At 34.6% G+C, this 22637-nt stretch overlaps 1 protein-coding gene across 1 annotated transcript in view; it reads left to right on the forward strand.

Moving 5' to 3' along the window:
* LOC147068909 (ATP-binding cassette sub-family C member 4-like) overlaps positions 1-22637 on the forward strand; it is a 108876-nt gene that overhangs the window by 61820 nt on the left and 24419 nt on the right. Inside the window, exons 5-12 of the mRNA XM_085951254.1 lie at positions 7771-7993; positions 10933-11089; positions 11704-11842; positions 14568-14918; positions 16412-16566; positions 17668-17799; positions 20938-21121; positions 22293-22481. Coding sequence (XP_085807380.1) covers positions 7771-7993; positions 10933-11089; positions 11704-11842; positions 14568-14918; positions 16412-16566; positions 17668-17799; positions 20938-21121; positions 22293-22481 — 1530 coding nt within the window. The remainder of the gene's footprint in view (positions 1-7770; positions 7994-10932; positions 11090-11703; positions 11843-14567; positions 14919-16411; positions 16567-17667; positions 17800-20937; positions 21122-22292; positions 22482-22637) is intronic.

Here is a 22637-nt window from a genome sequence, read left to right on the forward strand (position 1 = left end):
ATTTTATAAAAAACGCGCTAAATCTCATTAGATGATTTCAAGAAAAGTTGACTTAAAAAATTCAGCATGGTGCATAGGTAAATGAATATTTTTTCATAGTGTGGTTTATTTTTTTACATTATTTTAAAAATAACTGGAGTAGAGTGAAGTAGATATTAATTTAAGTCGAAATGTTCATATGTTAAAAATTTCACCTTTAATTTACATGTGTATTTCATCAATACATATTTTTGTTGAAAGATAGATAGTATAGCTAACATTAATACATTATTATAAACATTATTATAGACGCTATACTAAGAGATGTCACGGAGACTTGAAGCTTTCGAGATGTGGCTGTATAGACGCATCCTCAAAATTTCTTGGACTGACCGGGTGACAAATGTTGAAGTTCTTACTCGAATATGGAAGGACCACGAAGTTCTACGTAGTATCAAAACCAGGAAACTACAGTACCTCGGCTACATTATGAGAGGACAAAAGTACAGTATTCCCCAACTTGTCATTCAAGGAAAGATTAATGGTAAGCGTAGCAGAGGACGGCGCCGCATTTCGTGGCTTAAAAACCTCCGTGATTAGTACGAGTGCAGCTCCACTGAACTATTCCAGGTAGCAGACGACAAAGCTAATATTACCTTGATGGTGTCCGACCTCCGAGGGGATGGCTTAGTAAGAAGAAGAAGATAAATATTTATTTCTGAAGAAAATGTCACAAAAAATGAAAATGTCAAAAACGTCCAAATTCACTGTCAGAATATGAATACGTATACCTAATATAACAAAAATAGTATAAAGAATTGGAATAAGTAACAGGGTAAACTTAATAATTATATCCTCTTTGACAACAAAAGTCAATACCACCACCTGTCACCTGACCAAGGCTGTTTTTCAAGCCAACTCGATTTTATTTTATTTATTTTTTACGAGTTGTATTTTTTTGTGTAACTACGTCGAAATATATAATACCTATTATATAAATCACTAGGAAGCCGATGTTTGTGATAGGGAATTATTTTTAATTTACCTGTGGAAATACCTGGGTACGCGCTAAGGCCCCAGGTATTTAAAAATAATCTAATCTAACTACATCATTAGTCAGGGGTTAAAAATGATTGTTCATTTTCATGAGAATCATACAAAATATTATAATAGCGTTAAAATATTTTTAATATGACAAGAATTTCGAAAAATGCCTAACTCATCGGCTAATAGTCTAAGAGCAGGGCCATCCAGTGGATTCGTCCAGATTCATTATACCTAGCCAAACAAAAATATCAGCAAAATATAATATAAAACACTGGAGTGATCCCGAAATCGATAATTCAATACCTACTTTGATTTAAAATATAAAAGCCGATTGCCAATAACGCGTCTGGGCGCGAATCCTGTTGGATGTCGTATTTTTTTAGTTAGGTTATACTGGGTAATTATTGAGTTTGGAAGAAAATAAATCATTAAATCGACATTAACTGATTATATTGCAGCGCGTATTTATAAATTAAATAATTATTAGCATAACACAAATTATGACTTAATATGTAGAAATGAACAGAATTTAATATGTATATTAAATATGTCGATGACCCAATCAGATGAACCTTTATAACTGCGACCGGTTTCGTCCACCCAGTGGCTAGTCTAGTCAGTACGATAAAAATTGCGTTTTATTAAATTAAATAAATAATACAATTCATTTCTACCATGAATTGACAGTTAACACAATAAAAGAAATATTATATTAAACAGAATTATAGGAGTGAACACAGTTTGAAAACCCCTTTTTTGGAGAAAAATAGGTTTAATAGTATTATCTCGATCAGGGTTGGCGAACCTTTTTACGTACGCCGGCCAAAATTTCCCTATTATAATTTTTCGACTGTCTGACACACCGAGCAGTTTTTCATGAGAAAAAGATGAAAACCAGTTTTTAAGAATGCTATTAAAAAAGTTTAAAGATTATAATTAAGTTCCCGAATTATATTTTCACCGTGTTTCTAGCCGAAAGCTAATCTTTTATTTGTTGAATAATTTTTTCCTTGTTTTCAAAATTTCAAGGAGATCGTGGAAGCATTTTAGCAACGCTTCTTTCATATTATTATAATATTCCCTATCACTAAGCGGTTTTCCGTTTTTAGCGATTATGTTTGAGGTAAAATAATAAGCAGCTGTTTATATTTGAATGACTGCCGATAAATTTCATCAAGTTGTCATCATTGTTGGTTGAATATTTTTATCTGTCATTTTTGCCTGACTTTTATCGATTGGTAAAAATAATATTAAACACCGAAGAAAACACGCATTGCTCTGTCGTTATCATTTTTTAATATTATATACTTACTTACTTATAGGAACATTAATTTATTTGCAAAACTTTCTTGTATATTATTAAATTATTGTAGGTTTTTTCTCTTTTTAAAATAAAACATTCGCGTGCCATGAAAAATTATCTCGCGTGACACTAGTGTCACAGGCTCGCCATCACTGATCTAGGTGCATTCTGTAGGGTTAATGCTTTTAACTTTTGCATTATCTACTTAGTAATAGTATTTTGAGATGTTTAAAAAATACCTAATGATTATTTACCTTTGTATACATAGACCATAATTTCGGAGTATATTTTCGGGGCAGATTTTCATAACAACTAAAAATCGTAAAATAAAAAAATGTATAATCCTCGTCATAGACATTTTCTTTGATCATTGTGGCAGTGTCAGTGTAATATTACTTAAGTATATAAATTTGTGACATTTATGATAAATTCACGATTGAATATAAATTCCATAACGTTATTCCTATTCTTCGGAAGCAGATTAATGCAACTCCATTTTTTTCAGAAATGAGTTTTTGACAGAATAATTAAGATGAAACCATTTTTAATAATTGATAAAAATGTCCTACAGTCAATCGTGGTGACTATCTAACTAAACGATTGCCAAGTTCTTGTCGGTTGACTTTGGGATCAAGACAATGTGTCGGAATGATGGGCTATTTAGAGGCAATATGATGCTAATTATTACTGCTTATTTTAATAATAATTTAGTTTATATTCTAAATTTAATTTAACGTTTAATTTTTTTTAAATATTCTAACAGTGCTTTAATGAATTAAATTTACCAAAAAGATGATCGCCTTTTGTTTATGTTTTTAGTTCTTATTAGTTATAGGCATTCATCAAAAATATAAATTGTTTTTTTCTCTAATCTAAATTGAGAATATGGCAGTTGCCGCCGTCTGCCTCTGAGGTATATATATTATTTATTTAGTAGATTCTAATGTAATGAACAAGGAAAGGCCTCAGAAATACAATCATTTAAAGGTGCTGATAACCGTATTTAAAAAATATACAGGATTATGGTTGTAGAAATCCAATTGCATATTATAATGGACTCTTTCACAACTACAAAATGTCTCAATACGTCCGATAGTTTTTGTATAACTCCAAGTAGGCCTATTACTTAATAACCTATATATTTATAAAGAATATAAATACATTACTTATGAGGTATTAGATACAATAAATAATATGAATTATATTATATAATTAATTGCCATACAAAACCAATGATTTAAGAATTCTATGCGTAAGTTAATTTGAAAACCTTTAACAATAAAACGGTACCTAATTGTCAATTTTTTTATAAATAAAACAATTTAAAAAAACTGTAGATATCCATTAACTAATTATTAGGTAGGTATGGATTTTTAACTTTACATCAAATAAAAACATGTTATTTGTAAAATTATGGATACCCCCAAACTGGGTAACCTATAATATGATAAGGTATAAAACGATTACTTGGGAGGATTGACTTATTCAGTATTCAAAATCGTGTTTAAATAACTAAAACTTCCAATAAAGTTACAAATTCGCTTTGTCAACATAATATATAATGTAATATGTAGGTACCTTTCAAGTAGTTTACTTACTTATATTGTTTGTAATTTCATAATCTTCAAAATACTTATTTACGGATTATGTACACATATAAAGTTCAATTATAATAACATGAAATCGAAAAAACGCCGAAAGATATTATTTTAACCAACCAATTCATTATTAATATTTGTTTTTTTTTTAAATATGAATAGGTAGGTAAACACAATAAACCACTTAATTATGCACATCTTCAAGTTCTGACGAGGAAAGAATTCTTTTCTTTTTATAAACAGCATAAAGCATAAGTAATAATAATTATTAATCATAATAAAAATACGTTAAGCGCAAAATATATTAGGTACAACCACTAAGTAGATAGAAGCATATTAAAGTGTCGCGTCTACTTTCTCTACCAAGTCGTTACGTAGGTCTTTTCCTTGGCGCATTTTATTCAGCCGTGCGGCGTCCAATCTCCCGGAGGCCAGTTGGGCCGGTGTCAAATTGGGTCGGCGCCCGATTGTACCGGCGTCCGATCGTCCCGGAGGCCAATTGGGTCGGCGTCCGATTGTACCGGCGGCCAATTACCGGAGGCCAATCGGCGGAGGCCAGTTCGCGGTGCCAAATCGTCCTAGACCCAGACTTTGTAGGAAAGATGTATCATTATGATACCTTATCTTTTGTTACCTTTAGCTCAAATTACGTTGAAAGATTTTCAGGACAACCGTCTGTCAAAGATCTAAACAATTACGATCCAGCCATCCCTATCGAATTTTCGAGACCACGAGCAATATTGCTCTTAAAGTCTTCTTGGTCTATATTTTTTCCCCACACAAAAGAGAAGCCATTTAGTTTCCTCTCCATCTGCATAGTATTACCAAATATACCCTTCCCTGTAAAAATGCCCCCAATGCCATATCAGAAACCTATATAAAACAACAACGACCATCCCGTAAAATCACTACATGCGATGCGACCCCTGATACAAGTTTACCAGCGCGTAATATCAAATAAATATTTCGCAAACAAACACGCTTTCTCAGCGTCCTCTCACACAGAGCTACCTACCGGATTGCCTTTCTCGGTAAGATACATCCGACCTTGACAAAGTAAACCAAAATTTACCGTTAAGGCGATACTTCAGTGAAACGGCAAATAATTTTCAACTATAGGCGCGACGAAATTTTGGACTCGCTGGCAGTCTGAGAGCGAACGTCGAGGTGTCAATACGTCAATTTGTTTCGTGATGGCGACGGGGGTATTAATTCTTAAATCGTGTAAAGATGACTGAAAACGTTACCCATTTACTTAAAAAAGAAAACATGTCAATGAATATATTATTATTGTTACTAATAGAACAATAAACAGAACATTAAATGGACGCATGTTGGATTTATATGACAAATTATATTGCAGTCGGCATGCGTCATTTGCACCCGCGACCCACAATCGGCGCATCTCCTAGCCACAATCTTTTTAGACCATGCCTCAACTGAGGTATAGCCTTAAGATTTACTTTGCCAAGTCCCTCCTTCGCCCTGTCCCCGCAATCCTATCAACATGCTCTTCGACAAACAGTGAGTAGAAAAAGCACCCTCGTAAAGTATGGTCACGCTGGTGTCCCGGCAGTGGCCCTTTCAAATGTTATCTTCCCATATTCATTCCATCGCAAAATCTTCAACTTAATAAACGATATAACTATGCGACCCCTACCACGCTAGTTTGTAATAAATACCAGGTGAACAGTGCAGTGCGATTCGGTAATATACCTAAAGTGAATCTAGGTACCCATCAGTAATTAGTGCTGAGCGTAATCTAAAGCCCTCCAAGAACCAATGTAATAAAAATCAATGTCTGTATAATCTACAATAAATCTACCTCTGCGCGGAGATAACAGAATATCGAAAGTCCTGTGTTATTAATTCATTACTTTTTATTAATACTATGTACAATATCAAAGCCATACAATGTCTAACTCCCATACACCAACGAGCCAGATCCGAGGACTTCATACATGTGAGTTCTTCCAAAGTCACAATAGATATAAAAAGTAAAATATTTTGCAGTGCTGACTCCGTCAATTCGAAGAAGAAACCACTGTATAATGCCTATTTTTTCCAGTTCTTTTCCTTTAGACCCACAATGAATAGCCATGCGCTCTTCGTTATTAGGTACAGAAACGCGAGTACTACAGATGACGAGGATAAAAGGCCGTTTGGCCTCGGTGCCTCATATCGTCTCTGTTCTGGCAGAACACACTAACTGGAAAATACTAGTTTTGAGTAATTTGACTTTGAAGTTGTTAAAAAGTTTGAAATAATGGTCTATCATGTGAGTTTATTAAGTAATCGTAAAACGGATGACTTTAAAATAAAGACTGTTTATTTATTAAGAAGTTTTCCAGACGGTAAAGTTTGAAATAAGGAACATTTTGGTATAACTAACTCAATATGTCATTTTTTCGAATTAGTGTCTTCTGCCAGAACAGTGACGATATTATACCTATTTATAATTGAATTGAATTCTAAATAGAGCAATTCCTATTTTTGGGCATGATCGTGTCGAAGATTACCGAGAACGTACGAATATATCCGAATTAACCTTGAGCTTCCAAGAGTGGGGGCGCGAGCATGTCCTATCTTGCGTTTGACATAACAACACAAATTTGACATTTATATAATTAATGCTGCCTATCTTTATTCATATATAACAGACAATAATAGACATATAACACAATAGACAATTAATAATGATTTGATTTGAATTTGATCAATTCTCATATAAGTGTAATATTATAGCATCTGTTTATAGCGTCTGTACATGTCCATAGATTTACTTGCACGAATACTGTGTATTTTAAACTATCGCGATAATAACTGTTTACACGTAAATGTGCTGACTGCATCTCCAATCTCATTCTTCAAGAGTAAGCAGAACACGATGTTGTATCGTATTGGTGCTATTTGTTAGATCCAGACAAGTTTGTAGATAATCGGTAGTCGTCAAAATATTCTGTGCGGTGTAGTTCGTATTTCTTCCGGCAGATTCACCACTATCGTTCTACTGCGCATGTGCACTGCCATGCAAGTAGCAATTATTGCATGAAAATTCAGAAGCTTGTGAACTTTTTTGATAGATGCATTCAATTAGTATAATTATACCCTGTTTACACGTGCATGAATTTACTGCTGACAGTACCTACGTATTATCGCGGCCATAACAAGAAAATTCACATGTAAACATGTATTATCCTGCAAGTTGCGAGATTGCATGCATGAATCAAAAAGTTCGGAAGCTTCTGAATTTTCACGCGACAGTTGAATTTATTCGATATCTGCAGTAGAACAATAGTGGTGAACCAGCCGATAAAACAACCAACTATACACCGCGCAGACTCATTTTGAGGTTAACCGATTTTCACGACCCGTCAAATAGTACTATAAAACGACAACATCGCATCTCGCTTACTCTTGAAGAATGAGATAGGAGAGACAGTCAGCACTTTTACGTGTAAACAGTTATTATGGCAATAGTTTAAAATACACACTATTGCTATAAGTGAATCCATGCACGTGTACAGACGCTATTAGTCTATGCATGCAATCCTGGAACTTACACGATAATACGTGTTTATTCCTGCATTTTTTTGTTATGGCCGCGATAATACATACTGTCAGCAGTAAATCCGTGGTATAATATAGATACTAATTGCATGCATATATCAAAAAAGTTGAGAAGCTTCTAAATTTTCACCCAATAATTGGTACTTGCATGGCGGTGCGCATGCGCAGTAGAACGACAGTGGCGAACCTGCCGGAAGAAATACAAACTACACGGCACAGACGTAAACAGACAGAGTAAACGGGTATTATTTCAATGTTATTTTATTGTTTCAGGCTTTGAAATTGTCCAGGACTGCGTTAGGCGAGTCCGCTACGGGCAAGGTGGTGAACCTTCTGTCCAATGACGTGAACCGCTTCGACGTGGCTGCCATGTTCCTCCACTACCTGTGGGTGGCGCCACTAGCCTCTTTATTCGTGCTGTACTTCTTGTGGGTAGAGATTGGAATCTCAGGACTATTCGGAATACTGGTTGTGTTCACAGTAGTTCCTATACAATGTAAGGAAACTTTTTTTTTATATAATCATATTTTTAGTTATCTGACGGCAGAACTGATGCATTATGACGGTGGTAACATACCAGTGGCGAGGGGTGGAGATAGGCTGTTTTGATTCGACATAAATAGTGCACACTAAACTTTGTTAGTCATACTTATTTGTTTTCATTGAACCAATAATACAATTTGCGGATGGTGCTGGTTTATTTATTTATGTAAATTAACAAATTAATCAATAAAAAGGTTTTGGACAATTACAGGGTTTTTTTGGGTAGTTTTACGTAGAAGTAATGGACGAATTCTGGCAACTCGGCGAGTAAAATATCAAACGTGTTTGAAATCCAACGAACCTGGTCTGCAGACTTAAAAGTCCACATATTAGGGATGCTCCACGCGAAAAAAAAGTTCAAATACTGTAAATAGTCTGACTTGCATGCCAATAGAGTACAGGCATGAAACATGGCATCTAACCAAGGTTCAAAAATGCTCTTTGAGAATCGATATCTCCGCTGAATTTTAGTACATAGGTATAACCCAGTGGTTTCCAAACTTTATGTTACTATGCCTCCCTTTTAAAATAAATCTTATCCTGGCTATTTCTTTAAATAATAATACAGACACATTTTTAAATAGTCAAAAATGTACTAATACAAAAAATTACTTAATTATAATATAAATAAACAAGGTTTTACTATGTATTATATTCATTTTTAAATCGATTTGTTTTTCATGCGATGGATGTGCTTGTTTATTAGCACAAAGTGCTTTTTTTCTACTAAACGGGATCGATGTTTGGATTTCATTACAGCTCATGCAGAAAATCTCGTTTCGCATAAATACGAACTTTACTTACAACTTGCATTGATTTTCTTGACAAAGTATTATATTATTCTTTACTTCGATTCAACCAAAATTGAACTAGGGTTTTTGTTTCAATCCAAATTCACCGTCGTTCATTGACAAATGGATTCTACATACGGGTTCTTTCCTTATGACAATGATAATAAAATGAATTTCCCGACTCGTTTTCTTCTGGGTATGCTATCAATGCAATCCCTGTCCACCCGAAGAGTGATTGCTCTTTTAAAGAATTTCTTTTTACTTCTTCGTGGGTTCACTTACAATCCGTATATACTGGCAAATATTAATTTTCATGTTCCCACCAATATCACTCGTAACTCTACGGTCTTCAAGATAGCTCGTCGCAGGATAGATGTTATGTTTCATGATGCTGTGTATCGTGCGATTAACTTATTTGATTGCACCATAAAGGTTGATTTATTTTTTATTAACTATATAATGTTTGTAGACGTGTTAAATAGGTTAAATTTATAATTGTATATATTATCATGTTTCTTTAATATTTACATAAACACATGCTGTCTTTTCTTCTTTCTTGTTATATTAGTTATTATTTGTAATTAAGATATTTTTATAATTTTGTATTTATTATGTATTATGGCGCATTGGCCAATCGCTGTAATGCCATAATACTCTTTCTAAATAAATATATAAATAAATAAATATCCACGCGAACTTTGTAAAATTGAGATCTTATAAATAAATATTGTAAAAAGTACATTAATTCTTGTTGGCTTCAATATATTATGTGGCGCAGAAATCATTTAAAAGTGTAAACATAACGAACTCATTTTTTTTGTAATTTTGATTTCCAAAGCTCCAGTTTTTAATAAATGCCTTTACTTTCTATTTTTAAATTAGTGAATGCATTAGTGGTCCTAGCATTGATTTATTCACTTAATTTTCCTAAAATTTCAACACAATAGACAAGTGTAACAACAAAGTTATCTTTCCTAAACAAATTATTTGTCTCAAATTTCAATATTATGATTTGACCCAAGGCCTGAACAAAAACGATGCATAAGTGCGAGTGAGAAAGTATTCGGCACCCTTATAATCTTTGCGACACGTGCTAGAGTAAGATAAAAGGTTTACAGATGTGTAAAAGATTTTGTTGTCGCGTAGCCGCCATATCTTAGTTTGTTGCTTAACTTAGCGTCGATAACCTGCGAGCGCGTGTTGCTAAAATTGATATTTTTTGTGTTAAAGTTTTAGTCAGTGGTAAATATTTTTAGTTAATTAAGTAGAAAAGATGGTTCTGTGTGCTGTATTAAAATGTGATAGCCGTACTGATAAGCAAAAAGATGGTATTACGTTTCATAGGTAAGTTGATACATGTTCGTGATAATTTATTTGTATATTATTATATATTTTAATATCAAGTGACCGTGTTTCTTTAAAATAACTTAAATTATGGATATTTTTACCTAATGGTTGCATTTTGACCGCTTAAAAATACTATATAACGTAAAAAATATTTTAATTCTGAGCGTCTAGTGCGAGCACTTTGGGCAAGCACTAGTGAAATGGTCTATGGTCTCGAACATTTGAATACGAATGCGTTCACTCGCCCACAAACCAAACGCACGGCACGCAGCTTCATTTAGCAATGCAATGGGTGGCGTCTAGATGTATCTATAGTCTAAGATTTGACCCTTTTATATCATTTTTTCGCGAGATAGCCAACGCGCTTCACAATAGTATAGAAGTGAGGTATAATAAAATTAGTCTCCATATCTTCAGACAGGTTTGTTAACAATCTTTTATACAACTGCTTTTTTAAGTAGTTCTTAGTTCAATGAAAACATATAAGTATGACTGACAAAGTTTAGTGTGTACTAATTGTGTCGGATCTTAGCAGCCTACCTACATCCTTCACCATTGATAAACGGTATCGTGAAACACCATGTCTATCCTACGATGAAGTATCTTGAAGACCAAAGAATTGATATGATTTAGAATGTAGCAAGAAGACCATTCAGACTATACCTAAATGAATCCTACAATAAGTTTAACGTGCATTACCTCAGTACTGGTAAGATTATTTTTTAAGTCTAATGATGGTTAATATTGATTACAGCATATACCGGTAAACTGGCTGCCAAATACAGACTGCAGACTGCCCTGAAGACGGATGAGAGGGTCCGTTTGATGGGGGAGATCATATCTGGTGTTCAGGTTATCAAGATGTACGCTTGGGAGAAGCCTTTTCAAATCCTAATCGAACTGGCAAGAAAGTATGTTCTTGTACATATAATTTAAGAAAATAATTAAAACTTTAACACCTTTTTTTGTTTCATGTTGTGATCATTTTAACCTTATAATTTGTAAAGTTCACTATTCATTACCCTACTTCTATAGAGAAACAACTCAAAATTTAAATTTTTTGAGTTATTCGTTATTCAATGTAAAAAGGTCTTTTCTTTATAATTCAACAAAAAAAAAATAATCAAAAATATCTTCAACTGTTCATTAATCATTAATACAATTATAAATGGGAATGTCTGGATTGTTTATTTGTTAAACTGTGAAATTTTGTTGCGCATTGCTAAGTTCATTTGAACTAAATAAAATATTAACACATTTAATTCGAAAATCAAGGCTTTAACACAGTAAGAGCCGAGCCACACCGGGCGACTCTGGTCTCGAGACCAGTCGCCGAGACCAGACGGATGTATGCAGTTATATGGACCATGCCACACCTGGTCGCCCAGTAGTCGCACAACCAAGCATACATCGGTCTGGTCTCGGCGACTGGTCTCAAGACCAGAATCGCCCGGTGTGGCTCGGCACTAAGTCAAAAAATTTAATAGAGTTAATGAGATTAAAAATATTACATTGTTGTTTCTAGGTTAGAAATAAAAGTGATTAAAAAGTCTTCGTATGTGCGTGCAGTCTACATGACATTTCTAATGGCCACGACGAGGATTGCCATCTTCTGTGTCATGGTCTCGATGGTTCTACTCGGACACAAACTCACAGCTGCCAAGGTAAATACAGTAATCCTCTATTATCTGGATTTCAATAACATTGTCAGTTTTGCAGGATCACCAGAAAACGACAATATCATCATTGGCACTACAATCCAAGTTTTTACACTCCTGGACCTTTGAAAATAAGAGAAACGTTTTGCAGACCACCGTGGGCGCCAGCAGCGTGGCGCAAGGTGATGCTAGCGCACCACCTTTGATTAATTTTTTTTTGTGGATAATCATCTAAATTTTTGTTTAGCATTTCATTGATAATTACTCACATTTTCCTCCATTATATCGTCACTGTTCTGGCAGAAGACGCTAATTCGAAAAAATGACATATTGCGTTAGTTATACCAAATGTTCCGTATTTCAAACTTTAACGTCTGGAAACCTTCTTAATAAATAAACAGTCTTTATTTTAAAGTCATCCTTTTTACGATTACTTAATAAACTCACATGATAGACCATTTCAAACATTTTAACAACTTCAAAGTCAAATTACTCAAAACTAGTATTCTCCAGTTAGTGTGTTCTGCCAGAACAGAGACGATATACTCCGTATGTAGCCAAGTGGCGCCCATGCGTAGGTAGCAAAAATAATGTGCATAATTTTGTTAAAAAATGAAATTATTTCAGGAGGTATAATAATTATGTCAATGTAAAAGGTACCAACTGTGATGAACGAGGTTGTTATAGTATAGGTATGAACTACTAGACGCTTAAACGGTACCGTTATAGTAATGTTTAAGTAAGTGAATGTCGAAGGGACAGAGGACTAAGGTGTAGCTGCAAATTTTAAACTGCGATGCCTTCACGAAATATCCAACATTCGATGGAATAAGAATATGAGTTTTTTTACATGCACCACTTTATACAAAATCCTGGCGGTGCCCAAGCAGACCACTGACGCAGAAATAAATTTTTTTATTTATATGGTAATGCAAAATAACGTCTGTTCACGGCAGTGGCGAAGACTCCATACTAGGCGATTATTTAAAGCCTACCTTCTTAAGAAAAATAATTTTTATTTTCATGTTGACGTATTTATATAATCACAAATAATAATATAATAATATGCCCAAAGACATCTATCATATAATTGTCATAATTTTACGATCTTTTCCCATATTTCAATAAGCACCATCTATGGCATCTCTCGAAAGTTTAAAAAAATAGAACACCGCGTTCCGCTTCACATATTGTATAGGATTATTTTCGCGTGAATCGATGGGTTTTTCAATATGAAGTTTTTTTCTCATTATTTCAAAATGTCTGGCGTCCCGCATACAAATGTCCAAGCTGTTTCGTTAGCGCGCTTACATCGCGAGAGCACATTTATTCAAAATAATTAATAAGAAGATAATTTAAAAATAATTTCTATGGGATTCAATCACATAAATATGTATTGATTGTTGTTAAAAATATAAAATAATTTATCTCGTGATTTTTATTTATTTATTAATTCAGTCATTAGACAATTTAGATATCTGTTAATGTACTTACCTAAGTCTGTGTTTTAAATATAGAAGTATTTTAAAATGTCTAGTTTTACGGGTTAAATTATAAATTGTTATGGAACATAATATATATACAACAACGGATATTTTCATAGATGATAGGTAATATATTTTGAGTGTATGTTACGTTTATAAATGTTTAGGAAAATATAATAAATAGAATAAGTAATTCAAACTAATTGCTTATTTTTATGAACTAATTATAACAAACCAATTAAGCTTTTGAAATTTCTTCGTTTTAGCGTACCTATTCATCAGTAGTAATATTGGGTTATCTTCTTATTTCCCGCAAATATATCTGACAAGCATGGTTACTCCCAGAGCCTACCTCTTTCAAAAAGTCACCCTTCGCCACTGGTTCACGGTTGATTACGTCACGTGAAACCATTAATCTATTTTATGAACAAAAACACAATGCACATACACTTGCAGGTGCACGGATTTTGAAGAATTTATTAGAATTTTTAGCATATCGACTGCTTAATCCGCAAACCTGCTAACTCCACTTGGTCAAATTGTTCAGGAAGGAGAGAAAACTTAATAATTTAACAATCTAGCAGAATTTAACAATTCCAAAAATACACATTTTATTTTTACACATAAGCTGCACTATATTTTAGCTTCCCTTTTATATATAAAGAAAATTTATTTACAGAGCGGAGTTGTTCCATTTACGATATTGGAAATTTGGCACCTGCAGTTGTTTGTTTTGTGTGAAGAAGGATAATGCATTTATTTAGGTATAGGAGTTTGAAATTTTGCGTGAGTATAGAAGACATGTTTTATAACAAAATGCCATCAAAAGACGCCAAAAATTCGCAGACCACTGTTTGAGAAACACTGATGTAAACCTAAGAGAAAAATATTTTTTAATTGCATATTGATGTATTTAAATAATCACTTACTTATATTCTATAAAAACAATTTAATTTGCTAACGACATCTGTCAAAGGTTTAAAAAAATATGTGAATGCCCGCGCCATCTCTCTCACCTATTGTATGTATCGGATTATTCGCTGAGGAATGCTGATGTTTCTTTGTATGGACTTTATGTAACGTGACCTCAGCATGTCTATCGCAATGTATGCAATACGGTAGGCTAGCATGGCTAAGCCTAAAATAAAATTTGCGCATAATATTATTGTCTATGACTCTATACCATCAACAAAACACGTCAAAATTGAGCAAATGCTGACTTAATGAAATTTTGTTTCCATTCACAGATGTTCGTAGTAGCAACCTATTTCAACCTGTTATCGCAGACGATGTCGGCCATGTTTGTCCGGGCGATCGCGGAGACGGCGGAGGCAGCCGTAGCTATTAAGCGGCTCGAGAAGTTTCTCCACAACGACGAGTTCGTGGAGACCAACAAATTCATCACAGCCAACGGAAAGAATGACCCTCATATTTTGAGTAATGGAAATTCAAAGGGATCGAGAAAGACGCATGTTAGCATCTTGAAGGGTGAGGCGAAATGGCTGCCCGAAAATGAAGAACCGACTCTTCAGATTGAAGACATGACGGTAAAGAAAGGGAAGCTAATTGGAGTGGTTGGACCAGTCGGATCTGGAAAGGTTAGACATCCTGCATTTAATTTTAGCCCATTGGAGACATTTAGTGTCAAGTTGTAGTAAATGGACTCAACCTACGTATGTGTTACCAGTAGTCGAAATGGACCGGAGCACACCGGAGCGCTGTTCCGGTTTGTGAAATCAGTAAAATTATCGCTCTAGTAAAAATAATTTAACCGTCTGAGCTAGATAATAAATGTCATATAACAAAAAATCTTTTTTAAAATACATAAAATTTCAAAATTACAAAATTACGAGTATGTTAATTTCTTCAGAAAATTGTTGTGCGTTACGGTTCGTTAACTTTTTCATTTCGAGCGCTGTGTATTACGAAAAACTTGTATGTAAATCCACTCACGGTGGCAGGGTGTAGATCAGCAATTTCCAAACTGAGAGGCGCGGAGTGTTGCAAAGGGAGGCGCGAAAAGTTTAACACAAATGTAGCCACAGGTTTGCAGTTTGTAAATGCATAGTTTATAAAGAGCCTGGGGGCCCGGGCATAACAGAGATCACAAATTTACTCTAATAACTCTATAAGGCACGGCACTACTTTGTTTCAAGACTACTAAAAATTTAAATATATAGTTGTGCGTTGTAATTTGATGTGATATATATATGATGATTGTTATAGGTACTTAAATGATAACTCCCGTGTATAATTTAGGAAACACTACTTTAGAGCACCACACTGCCCTTAACCTCAGCGATAGGTAGGTGGGCCCGCTTCAGGATATGGGGCCCATGATAGAATCCATTTGTCAATGAACGATGATGAATTTGGATTGACTACTATTGAAATTGATTGTGCTGTTGTGTGTGTAGTACATTCATCGCATGAAAAACAAATTAATTTAAAAATGAAAATATAAGTACTTAGTAAAACCTTGTTTATTTTTATATTTTTTTTTTATTTTTGTATCAGTACATTGTTGACTATTTAAAAGGTGTGTGTATTATTTAATGAAATAAAGGGGGGAGGCGCCAAGATTAGAATTTTTAAAAAGGGAGGCATACTAACATAAAGTTTGGAAACCACTGGTGTAGATAATATTATTTACCCTGCTGAAACCGAAATATATTACAATGCTTAGTCCCACTTTGGTGACAACTTGAGTACAAGCAGATGATTATATTATTAATCCAAATGCCGCTTTTCAAATCCTTTTGTAACACTGTTGTGCCCACAACCATTCTGATAATCGTTGAATCCAATGTATTTCAATAAAATTGAGCAATGGATGAAAGCACCTGCAATGGATGCGTGGTAAAGTTTCCACTAATGTTGTCATGGGTCTCGTGTTTAAAATCTCAGATCTGACTTTTTTGATCTTTTTTTTTCACACAGTTAATCTGCCGCACGGTTGACACAACTCTGGTAAACCGATAGTCATCTGCATTATTCGATAGTCTACTATCTTGCAACGAAGGAACCCACCCCATTGAAATGGATAATTGTAGATTCATCATTTCAGTGCAATATTAATTTATCATTTCAGAGTTCCCTACTGCAAGCAATCCTGGGTGAGCTACAACTCTTGAAGGGTTCCCTGGAAGTGAACGGAACTCTGTCATACGCCTGTCAGGAGCCGTGGGTCTTTGGTGCATCTATCCGGCAGAATATTCTCTTCGGACAACCGTACGAAAAAAATAGGTACTGACATCCACTATACTGATTCCCTCACGGGAATTAGGCCGGAACCGATTTCGAGTGATCATATAACCGTTTAATACATTGTCACCTCAATACTACAACTAGATAACTTGATTTTTACTGTTTTTGAGATAGCTATTGAATATGATTCTACATTTCCTACTCTACAGAAGTCAGAAGTTAATGGGAACTGTATTAATTTTGTGTTTGAAAATATTAGATAACTTTAAAACCATAAATGCATTAAATAAATAAAATAATATAGATATCTACAATATTTTTTCATGCAATTGAACATTATTTAATTGTTCCCAATTAGACAAGAACAATTTTTCATTTTTATTTTAAATTATAATTATAGCCTAGATTTAAGATATTCAAGTAAAGTTTAAATTTCATTTTCCCAACAATGACCAAATCAGAGTTATCTAGTTGTAGTATTGAGGTGAAGTCAAATAATCATATTAATATTTAGTTGTAAGATTGTAAAGTACCTGATCTAGTCTGCCAGTGAGCCATTTCTGTAAAAAATCACATTGACGTCGACCAGCGATGATGATTACATTAGTCGTCACTTGATGCACACCTGAGATTGTGCAGGTAAGAAGTCACTCGGCTCAGCTCCCTTAGTAAACTGACACCTTGTGAAAGAATGCCAAAAACAGTACGTTGACCATTATTTTTAAGATGAATAATCACTTAAAACACTAAGAGATACGTATAAAGTAGGGTATGCAAACAAAGCTACAGACTTCAAACCATAGCAGCCATTTTGTTTTCATGGCTGCCAATACAAGAAGAAAATAATGAATATGTTACCAATATAATTCTGAAATCGAACTGCCTTAAAAATTATTTATACGGTATCCATTGATACTCCCCTCCGGCTGTAAGAAAGCTTCTTGGTGGCTTGGAGAGTACTTCATCTCGGGTTTTGATAAAGGGAAGGATTTGCTGACCAGAGACGGGAAATGATTTCCAGTGTAATTCTTCTTCTAACTTCCAATTTGATGTTACTTTGAGAAGTGATCGTAGGTAAATGAATTCATTGACATTGATCACGAATAATGTGCTCAAAGGATAACTTTTCTATGATTTTAGATATAACCAGGTGGTCAGAGTATGCGCGCTGCAAGCAGACTTCCTACAGTTTCCACACGGAGATCAGACACTGGTCGGGGAGAGAGGCACATCACTCTCCGGCGGACAGAAAGCTAGAGTCAATCTAGCAAGGTAGGTAATGTCTTGCATTTTCAGCGCCGCGTGTCATAATATTATGATGTTTAAAGTCAATACTACAGGGATTCGGCAGTTCAAGAATTGGACATAACAATTACAATAGTAATTTATGGAATCTACTCAGATTCAGGGAAGACCAAAGGTGGCACATCCGTACTGTCATCTCCGAAATGCTGGCCACAGACGTACAGTTTTCGTAACAGGTTGAACATGCCAGTTAATACGTAATGGCGGCCATACAGTTATCTTTGGTAGATAATCTGCTGCGCCCATAGACGGACAGTTTTCGACCTACCAGATGTGTGCCAGGTTCAAACTGCCAGCGACCCCCTACTCCCGTGTTTTTGTAAAACTGTTGGAATTTCAACTAGCCGAAAGTTCTCGGGTGACGTTAGATGTTGGTAACGTAAAGTAGAATATACCGCGCGATACAACTGCGGCTGGTGTTGCTTGTTATAAAATACAAATTCATTTATTATTAAAAATGTAATAATATTATGTACGCGGAGATCGCAAATATTATATTTTATTTATTTTTACGAGAGTAAAACAAAGTTATAGTTATTTATGTAAACATATTATTTTATACAATATAATATAAATGTTAAAATTTTAGAGAGCATTATAAATATTAAGTTATTGTGAAAATATAGACTAATAACTCAGTACTCAAATTTTATTTATTGTATGTAGTGAATATTACAAATTATTCATTTAAGACGTTCACAACATAAATTAATATACCTAATTGTGAATGACAATGTCATTAAATAAAATTTAAGTATATATTTTAATAATATCATAGTAATTAATTATTCTTACTAATTAATACTGTCCATTAAAGGGAATAATTTATTCAAAAGAAAAGATTATATTTTATATTTACACGAATGTGTATAATATTGTTTCGGTGAATCGATAAAATACACAATCCACTAGCGAAATCATGATTTATTTTACCAACGTCATAGGTGTGTATTTTATGTAAATTTGTTTCTAATAAAAACAATTATAACCATAATAAATTCAAAGTAAAATTATTCGTGTATCAATATCGTTCAAGTATACCCTACCTAAAACTAATTGAAACAATACCCCTGTGTAATATCTCCGCGAACCTAACCTCCATAGTTTTTGACAATTGCTCTGCCACAGACAATAACTGTACGTATATGGGCACGTCTGTTGACAGTTCGACAGATTTAAATGGGGTAGTTAAACTGATCTGTGGTGTGCCCACTAACGTACAGTTATTGAACAGTTATTGTCTGTGCCATGTTCAACCTGCTATGAAAACTGTACGTCTGTGGCCACCTAAAGAGGCGGGAGGGTCTGACGTAGAATCTGGTACCCCTCCCGCCGGGGACATACTATGCTTGATTGACAACGCGGATTTCAAGAATAACGGTGTATTTTATTTTCCAGAATACATTGATTACAGTTAACAAAAATATTTATAAGTTAAATAAATTCGCGGAGGTGCTTCGGCTCCGAGTAACCGATGCGAGAGACAGACACCGAATGAATTCAAATGTTCTAGCGTATAAAATGAATATTTATAAAATAAGTAAATTTAGCTGGGCGGCGGCTCGCGCCGGCGACGCCGCAAAGGGTATCGGACCGAATGAATGAGTCCTTCTAAGGGCCCAGGTCAACTCTCCAAAAAAAACAATGTGAATGCCGAAGGGTGCTCATCCCTAGGCTTGTACCTGGAGTTTGAATCAGACCCTTGGTACTCAGCTAACTTACACGATTCTGAGAATATTGCGCGGCGGAATGAAATATTTTGCATTATACCTAGTAGGTATATTTTCTTTTAAATATTTAAAATAAATAACTTAACACAAGAGATATTCTAATACTTAAATAAAATCTTAATATACATAATTTTAAACTAAATACATTAGACATTTAATGGCTTGGAATGAATGAATTAATTTATATTTAATTACTATGCAATGAATTTAATATAAGTAAGTGCTTTTACTGATGTTCTTTTTAATAAAGCTTTAGGACTTAGGTCAATGATTTTAATGCTAGGCACGAAGTTAATGGCAAGGCTTCTGATAGAATTAGTAAGGCTGAGAAAAGCAATTACATATTACTAATATGTATTTATGAAATAATATTAAGTTTAGACTGGCGAAGTTTAAAAAGGGTGACCATAAAATTGCTTACGGGCTAGAAATTTCGAAGTCTCGTAATTGACCTGTGCATGTCTCCGTGAATCCGCCCAATGACGGTTCAGGCCTCATGGCATTGGATCCTCTGAGGTTGCCATGTTTTAGGCGGTATCAGTATGAATGCTGAGCTCTGGAAACAAGTTAAGTCCAATCACCGCCATCTTTAAAAGCCTGAGCATAGCTTTTTGCACAAGCAACGAGTTGTCCACTTTTCAGCTGTCAAAATCAGATCCCAGATTGCTTGACATATTAATTCGCCCTTTCTCGTTTCAAATTGAATTATAAAAAATTCTCACATCAAATATATTAACTATCAGTGTTATTAATATACAATATACATTCCTGTTATTCATCAGCTGTCAAAGTCAGACTAGTCCTTCACACAAAAACCGGTGGTAATATTGATTTCCAAAAAATATGTAGCATTTACCTATGCATTACATTTGTAGAAGGTGTGTTAATGCTAGTGTATTATTTATCATGTAACTCATCTATCCAAATCAAACCATTCCCTGTGTGAACACGACAGACGCGTCAGTATGAGCACTCTATAGAATAATGACAAGCAATGATAGGTGATCATCCATCGACAACAACGGGAGGGGCGGAAAAAGTAGGACCAGTCGTTGTGAATGTATCGGCTTTCTACTTCAGTCGGCAATAGTCCAATGTAGTCAATGGCTTGTGTGCGCGAAAACTCAGATGGGCCGGTCACGTTCTTAGATGCAATGTGTCTAGAGCTCTTCATAAAGTTTATGAAAGAACTCTTGTAAGCATTCGGTTCCTGGACTGCCCCTGTAGGAGACAGGTGGATAAAGTCAATAGGGATGCGAAACTTAGCCATCTTCAAAATGGTTTAATTTCGTATAAAGCTCATATCCATACAATTAAAAACAATCTCGCATTACACCTATAAACCTGATGTTATTTATTATTTTTGTGTTTACAGGTCAGTGTACCGAAACACGGACATATATTTGCTTGACGACCCCCTGTCGGCGGTGGACACGCACGTTGGACGGCAACTTTTTGACCAGTGCATCATGGAGCACCTGAAGCACAAGACGCGGATCCTCGTCACCCACCAGCTGCATTACCTGGAGGCTGCCGACCATATCATACTTCTCAAAAATGTACTTTATTTTCACTGTTTTTAAACATATCGTAGGGTTCATTTAGTTATAGTCTGAATGGTCTTCTTGCCACATTCTAGATCAGGGATGGTGAACTTTTTAGCGTACGCGTGCCAAAATTTCCCAAATATTATTTTTAAGAATTCTGTTAAGAATGTTGGAAAATAACGATTGTGTTCTTCAGATTCTATCTTTCGCCGTGTTTCCAGCCTTTTTATATCTTTTATTCTTTGAATAATTTTTTCCATGTGCAAAGAGATCGTTTAAGCTTTTTAACCACACTTCCTTCGTATATTCTTCCTTTTTGAGTGATAATGTTTTGAGCCAAAATAACAATAGACTATTTGTATTTGAACGAATGTCGATAAATTTCATCAGGTTTGTTGATTGAATATTTTCGTTTTTAATTGCCTGATTGGTCTCAAGCATTGGAAATTGATCGAAATCAGAGGTTCACGAGACGGCTTCTCCTGCTGCCTTATGAGGTCAGTGTGACAATATTATGTGTGACGCATAAAGCCAAAAGGACCAACTTATAAAATTATATATTTACATTCATTTTACAAACATTATTTATAGCTTATTCTTGAAATTAGTAGTATTTGCATGGTATTTTTTATACAATGCGATCTGTCATTTACGCATTTTGTTGTTTTCATTTGCGCATCGATAGATAAATATTATTCGTAAACATGGTGTTTCATGATACCGTTTATCAGTGAGAAGGACGGGTATAGGCTGTTAAGATACGACATAAATAGTACACACCAAACTTTGTCAGTCATACGTATTTGCTTTCATTGAACTAATAATACAAATTGCAGATAGTATTGGTTGGTTTTTAAAATTCAATTAAGCCCTGCGTAAACCAAGCCATAGTAGATGACGTATATGTCAGATTTTAAACATATTGTATAATCAAAAAATATTTGTCTATCTATAAAATATCTAAAATTATGCCATTTAATCATACATAAAAAAACTAACGAACACCATAAGTAATTTGTACTCTTAATTCAATGAAAATAATTATATAAGCATGACTGATAAAGTATATACTTTTGGGGGAAGAACAAACATTTGCTCGCTTGGTCTAAATGTGGCTTTAGGTAGTAGATATGCGTTAATGCAATCCGCAGATCAATAATACTGTGATAATAATTGTTTCCAGGGAAAAATATCTATGCAGGGTTCTTTCCACGACCTGAGTACGAGGTCTGTAGAATATGCCCAACTCGCCATGAGTGCAGTGCCGGAGGAGACTACCGAAGACGCGCAGTCCGAGTCCTCAATGGGAATGCAGAGAGAGCGCTCCATGAGTCGATCCAAACTCCGACGGTTAACCAGTCGGAATAAGAGGGTTAGTGTAATTTATTTTTGTATTTTTTTTAACTAATACACAATATGTCTATGTATCGAAATGTATTTGCTATTATCTCGTCAACCGCTTAATTTTTTTATTAAGAGGTGCTCTGTGTGTCTATTCTATACACAAGGCGGCTATCGTCTGCTATAA

The sequence above is a fragment of the Rhyacophila brunnea genome, unplaced genomic scaffold, assembly GCF_057557595.1.
Source record: "Rhyacophila brunnea isolate RB1 unplaced genomic scaffold, BYU_Rbru_1.0 scaffold_24, whole genome shotgun sequence".
Classification (NCBI taxonomy): domain Eukaryota; kingdom Metazoa; phylum Arthropoda; class Insecta; order Trichoptera; family Rhyacophilidae; genus Rhyacophila; species Rhyacophila brunnea.